Below are 5,879 nucleotides of genomic sequence, written 5' to 3'. Positions count from 1 at the left end.
GAAGAGGCTTTCCTGAAAGAATGACCCACAAGTGAATTTCTGTTACTTCCCTTTTCCTGTGGGCTGGACCCCCAGAAGACTTTTCTAAGGGATTGCCGGATTCCTGGATAGTGAATCCAAATCTACAGGCAGTTGGTTAGGCTGTTCTGAGCCGTGTCTTGTCCTGCCAAGGTTTCTGGGCCACAGGCTAACACCCACAGGCTTAAACCACAGCATGGAGGGGACCAAACTGCCTGGAAGTAGCTTTTCCAGAGCTGTGGTGGGGCGTGTGCTCTGTTGGCTTTGAGCTCAGTTCCTGTCACTCCCCCTGATGCTATTAGTGTATGTTAATAGCAGTGCTCTATTAAACATTGTATCTAAAATGTAAAAATTAAGGTTGCAATAGAAGTCTTCAACTGCAGGCAGAGTGAAGAATTGAAGTATTGTAATCATAGGGCTGCAATTATGTAACTGGATTCTCTTTCTCTCTGGATAGCAGGCTCCTTTAATTGCTGTAACAAAGCTACTCCTTCAGTTTTCTGGGACTGTTCCAGGAAGCGATCATTGCAGCAGATTTTCTTCACTCCCCAATAGAGCTAAAAATGTGTAGTTTCACTATTTCAAAACATGCTTGGTAGTATCACTCAGACTTACAGCACTGTAAAAGGATTTAGGAAACTTAATGGTGCTCTGCAGGCTTAATTGGAGACACTCCTTGCTGTTAAGAACCTTATTCCCACAAAGTTTTAATATGCTCTGGTAAGAGCTGCTGCCAAGGTGAGCAGCTGTGGTTCTTCTCAGTGCAGAGCTTTGCTTGACTGCTCCCCCAGATAACCTGTGCCTTCTGACTGGGCCTCAGGTGTGGTGTGGGAGCGAGGGGTCTGGTCCCTGGAGGGACGTTGGAGTGTGCCAGCCAGCAGCAGGACTGCACGGGGCTCCTTCCCCAGGGCATCTGTTGTGGCCTTTGCTTGAAGAAAGGCTGCAGGGCTGGGATTGCCAAATCCCCATTTTCTAAGATAATATGAACTGCACTGGAAACTTCCCAATGCTGGATGCCTCCCTGGAAAGGCCACAGCAGATCTACGTGTAAATGGCTTCAGTGACTAGTACGAAGCACCTGAACTAACTTATAGAGTGAAGGGAGCTGCACACTCAGCTCCAGTATACCACTTTCTAGTTTCTTAAAGGTCATGGGCAGCACTGTCATGCTGGATTCTAGCATCTGTGCTGTGGTTCACAGGTGGGGGGAGGAAAAGGAGGCTGTGCTAGCTCTGTGGTGGGGCTTGCTTCCCCCTGCCCCTGTTTCTAGGCTGCAGCATGGTGTTAACTTGTTTCTGACTTGTCAGACTGGCTTTGTCCCATGGGAACAGCTGAAGTCTGGGTTTCAGTGGCAAAGCAGTGGTGAGGGGATGATGATAGGCTGAATGTGGAACAACACTCCTACAACATTCCTTCCAGGCTAAACTAGCAGCAGTAACCCCAGTTACTGGCATGGGGTAACTAACAGCAGTAACTGCTGCTGTTAACATGCTTCCTGAGCCTCCCTGCTGGAGATGGGCAGTCTGGGGTTGGTTGCTTGCAAGGCTCTGAACAGATGATGCTCCAGACCACTGGTGCACCTGGAAGGCAAACCTGGCTGTAGCCTATTGATGTATAAGAGGGCTGTAGCTCTCTGCAGCTCCTGTCGCCTCCCACACAGTAAGCTTTTTCTGCATGTGTTTAATGCAAGTGCTGATGTTGGGCTATCTGTGATCTAACCTCCAGACAGTGCCAGTGCTACAGTGCTGCAGCTGTAAGGGACACCTTAGCCTGGGACTACTCTAGGCTACCCTGATAAACTCACCCTGGCCATAACAGGGGGTTTGTAGTATCGGCTTTTTTATCAGCCGGCCCCACTCGGGTCGTGTGACGCAGCCTGCCATAGAAAGGACAACCTCTGATGTACAGGAAGCTTCTTTCTCGGGAGGGGATTAAAGGAATCTATGTTCTGCCTTAGGTTCACGATGTCTGACAGAAAGGCTGTGATCAAGAATGCGGACATGTCCGAGGACATGCAGCAGGATGCTGTAGACTGTGCTACACAGGCAATGGAGAAGTACAACATAGAAAAGGACATTGCAGCATATATAAAGAAGGTAACTAAGGGATGAGGGGGCTGCTCTGGCTGAGACTTCCTGAAGCTCTTAAGTATGTGTGCCTGTCATGAGCCTGAGTGTCTGTCTGAGACTTCATACTTGTGTGTTTGGAAGAAGATGCTTTCTTCTTTGCTTCTTTACTGCTATTCCCAAGAGGATGGAGTGACTCCTCCAAGGTCAGAGGAGGGCTATGGCAGAGCAGGGCCTGGTCTGTTGCTCTGGCAAGCTCTGAGCGAACAGTGTGGTGCTGTCCCTCTGGACTTGCCAGCCTGGAAAGAGCTGGCTGCAATCTCTCTTTAGGACTTGCTCTGCAGATGCTGCTGCTTGACTTGCAGTACCAGCGTAGGGTGGGATTGCTCTGTTTCACTCAAAGTGGGCAGCTGTGCACATGCAGTTCTGTGTGCCGTGTTCCTGGCTCTGGGGTGGGTGGTGTGGAGGAGTATGGGGCCTTGTGCTGGCTGGCAGGGTTGTGAAAGGTCCTGCTTTAAAAACAGTGCAAGCAGCTGCCCTGGCTGGTGAAGAGGTGTCTCCCCATTTGCAGGAGCCCATTAACTGAAGTCTCATGCTTGATGGCATCTGGGAAGCTGTCAGTTCCCTCTGTAGCCACTTCTCCGAATGGTTGGGCAAAGTGCTTTTGAAGGAGGAAAGTGTGACTTCATAGGCAATGTGGTCCTGGCACCCGCGCTAGCTTTTGGGCCTTGCTTGTAATCTAAGCTTGAGTGCAAAGGATTCAAAGGTGTCTCCTAACTTCTCAGATCACTTTGATCAGAGGCAAGATTTACCTCAGAGTGCTTGGGGCAATGCAGCCTGTAAAGTGAGTGAGTGCAATAGAAGGCATCCAAAAAGAAGTTGGTCTTTTTTTCCTGAGAGTGTGTTGGGAGGAGGGAAGCAATTTGATGCACCTTCATGCCCTGGCAAGAAAGCCTTTTCCTTACTTCAAAGATTACCTGCAAAGAGCTCAAACTGTCTTGCTGTTGTCTGAGGACTAAACTTGCTTTAATCTTGAATGTTGAGTCTGTTCTTCTGGCTCTCTCAGGGGAGGGAAGGGTGTTCTTGGGAGTTGTGTATTAATTAAAGGAGGGAAATGGTCTTTAACCCTATCTTACCTGCAAAGTAGAAGACTGACTATTAAGCCAGCATTCAGCTTGCTCACCTCTGACCTCTTAGGTCTCCATGTGCTGTCTGGCCTGTGAATTTGCCTGCTCATTTTCAATGCAGATTTTCTCCCTTTTATGTGAAGAAGAGTTCCCCAAACAGCAGAAGCTAGACTTCTCCTTCCTTTTTTTAGGTGACCTTTAAGCTCAAATGCCTTGCTGGAGCAGACATGCCAAAGTCTTTTTTTATTTTTTGTGAGTGGGTTTGGAATGAGAGGAGAAATATTCCCCTGAGCTAGCCTACACATGGGGTTTGAATAGCCCTGTACCAAGGAGAGCTCTTGTGTCTGCTCCTTCTGCCAAGGGCTGATGGGTGCTCCGTGTCTCAGGAGATGACTTGCTTCTGTGGGATCCTTCAAACAATCCAGTGCAGAGGTCTGGTTGTTTCAGTCACTACCTTGCTTAATATAATAGTGTCTTGCAGTGGGGAATCTAAAAGATGCTGCAGGTGGGAGGAGAGGCGATAGTGTGTGAACAGAACCAGCTAAGAATTTGTGCTTAGAACTATTTTCATGTGGGCTTTCTTGGCCTTAATGCCTCTCTTCTCTTTCTTCAGGAATTTGACAAGAAATACAACCCAACTTGGCACTGCATTGTTGGCAGAAACTTTGGCAGCTATGTAACACACGAGACAAAGCACTTCATCTATTTTTACTTGGGTCAGGTTGCAATTCTTCTCTTCAAGTCTGGATAGGAAGTAGGAGCAAGTGAAATTTGGACTGTAATGCACTGATGGCTGAAGCCACGACTCCCTTTAACATGGCTATGCCGCTGCATGGACTGTATACTGTATTTAATGTGTATATGTTGCAGTAAAAATCTACTTCTGTTTAGTTGCCTGGGAAGAAGGCGGCATTTTTTTGTTACTGCTTTTTTGGTTGTATTGCACTAGGAAACCTGTAAATGCTTAAACAATGGCCTTTACGTGGGAAGAAATAAAACTATTCCACAACAGCTCCCTCGGTGGTAACTCCTTTGAGGCTGGGAAAACTTCTTTGGGCGGGCCAAAAGACCCTGACTTCCTTACTGAGTTTTATTAGACTGTTAATCTTGTAACGAGGAGCAAAGCCAGTGTGAGCCTCTGTACCCACCCTGCAGACTGTAGAGAGCTGGCTCTCCCAGTAACCTCAGTGCAGGTACTTAGACCTTCACTGAAAGCTGGTGGGGTGGCTCTTGATTACATGGTTTTCACACACAAGTTGAACTCCACCTCGGACTGTGATAAACAGGCTGGCGGCTGGCACCCTCGGTGTTCTTACAGTGCCCATCACTGTATTTTTGGCTCTGCTGAAACATTGACCTAGACTTGTAAGCAACTCAGCCTGGTCTAGAAGACTTCAACAAACATCCCCCTGAGTTGCTGTTTGCTGCGGAAAGCAGCATCCTGTGGCTGAAGTCTTTAGACCTTGATACTGAGATCTAAAGCCACGTAGCCTGTCCCCGAAATGGAGTAGGATATCAAATTGGTGACTACTGACAACAGCTCTATTTGGCATGTTCTTAGCCAGTTGTCTCGACACTGCCTTAACTTGATGCTCTCCTTAAAGCAAGCTAGTCATGTGGAAGACTTGTAAGTGGCCACTGTCTCCTTTTTTTATTTTCTGTAGCTGATAAGCTATTTCTGGAGGACCGTCCTCCATGTTCTGATATCTGCTTTTGTTCTTAAAGCACAGTACCAAGAAGTTTAAATTTACATGTGATGTTTGTGTGAAGGAAACTCATGTGACATCTGCTTCAAAGGCAGACAAATGTTTTTTTCAGCAGTGATGTTGTCTTAGTATGTACTGACTCTTGGATTACACTGCAGGAAGTTCTTTTTATCTGGGTGTGGAGAAATGCTGTATGATGGCAAGTAAATACCGGGTGCTTGTCATAAGGTCTACTTATTGGTTTGCTAACTAAAGCATAGACAATATCGCTGGGCTGGTGAGCCTAACTTGTCTCTGAGATTTGAATTTGGTGTTGGTAATAAGTCACTGCTGGGGGAGAATGGGCAGAGTGAAGGGAGCTCTCCATTGTGAAATGACTTGATGACCCAGGTTGACTACTTCCTGAAGTAAAAGTCCTTCTTGTCTCTGTGCAAAATCCAAAGTATGCCTAATTTTGTAATATTGATAGAACAATGTTGTAACTAGAAAGAATGTAGCTGTCATAACTTCATGTTGATGGAAATGTCTGCACTGGGGTAATGTGCCTTGGACTGTCTGGGGCACTCTTGTGGTCTTGTCTATTCAGAACTCCGCTCTGGATCTGAAAGGAGAATGTTTTGGGTTTGGTTTTTTTCCAAGCATGAGTCTAATGTGAACCTGTTCACGGTCTCTCGTGGAGCAAGATCTGTTCCCTTCATAACTGCAATGGCTCAAATACCATTTATTTTTTTCAAACATTAAAGGTGAATTGACACATTTAAACAGCCTCTAGTTTCTTCTTCGTTGCCAGCTGTCCCAAGCGAAAACTGCACTTGTCCAGAGAGGGTGAGCAGTGAGTTCTCTGCCCTGGAAGATGCTGATGACCCAAAGGAGGCAGGTCTGCAGAGGGAGAAACTCGACCTGAAGAGCATATGTGGCCCATCTGTGCCAGTGCTGACCTCCAGCCTGGCTCAAACACTGCA

General features: G+C 47.0%; 1 protein-coding gene across 1 annotated transcript; it reads left to right on the top strand.

Moving 5' to 3' along the window:
- The first annotated feature begins 1,961 nt into the window (after positions 1-1,961).
- DYNLL2 (dynein, light chain, LC8-type 2) lies at positions 1,962-5,679 on the top strand. Its single transcript, XM_009586981.1, has 2 exons — positions 1,962-2,114; positions 3,825-5,679. The coding sequence occupies exons 1-2, from the start codon at positions 1,962-1,964 to the stop codon at positions 3,960-3,962; spliced, it is 291 nt and encodes a 96-aa protein (XP_009585276.1). The 3' UTR covers positions 3,963-5,679.
- The last annotated feature ends 200 nt before the right edge of the window (positions 5,680-5,879 follow it).

The sequence above is a fragment of the Fulmarus glacialis genome, unplaced genomic scaffold (genome assembly GCF_000690835.1).
Source record: "Fulmarus glacialis isolate BGI_N327 unplaced genomic scaffold, ASM69083v1 scaffold25080, whole genome shotgun sequence".
Classification (NCBI taxonomy): domain Eukaryota; kingdom Metazoa; phylum Chordata; class Aves; order Procellariiformes; family Procellariidae; genus Fulmarus; species Fulmarus glacialis.
Note: the sequence above shows the minus strand (reverse complement) of the source record. Positions and strands in the feature narration are given on the sequence as shown.

What these genes read in the sequence shown, in the direction of transcription:
- DYNLL2 (XM_009586981.1), top strand. Translation starts at nt 1,962, where the DNA reads ATGTTCTGCCTTAGGTTCACGATGTCTGACAGAAAGGCTGTGATCAAG. An exon ending in TTGCAGCATATATAAAGAAG is followed by an intron (nt 2,115 to 3,824) that starts GTAACTAAGGGA and finishes CTCTTTCTTCAG; the next exon opens with GAATTTGACAAGAAATACAA.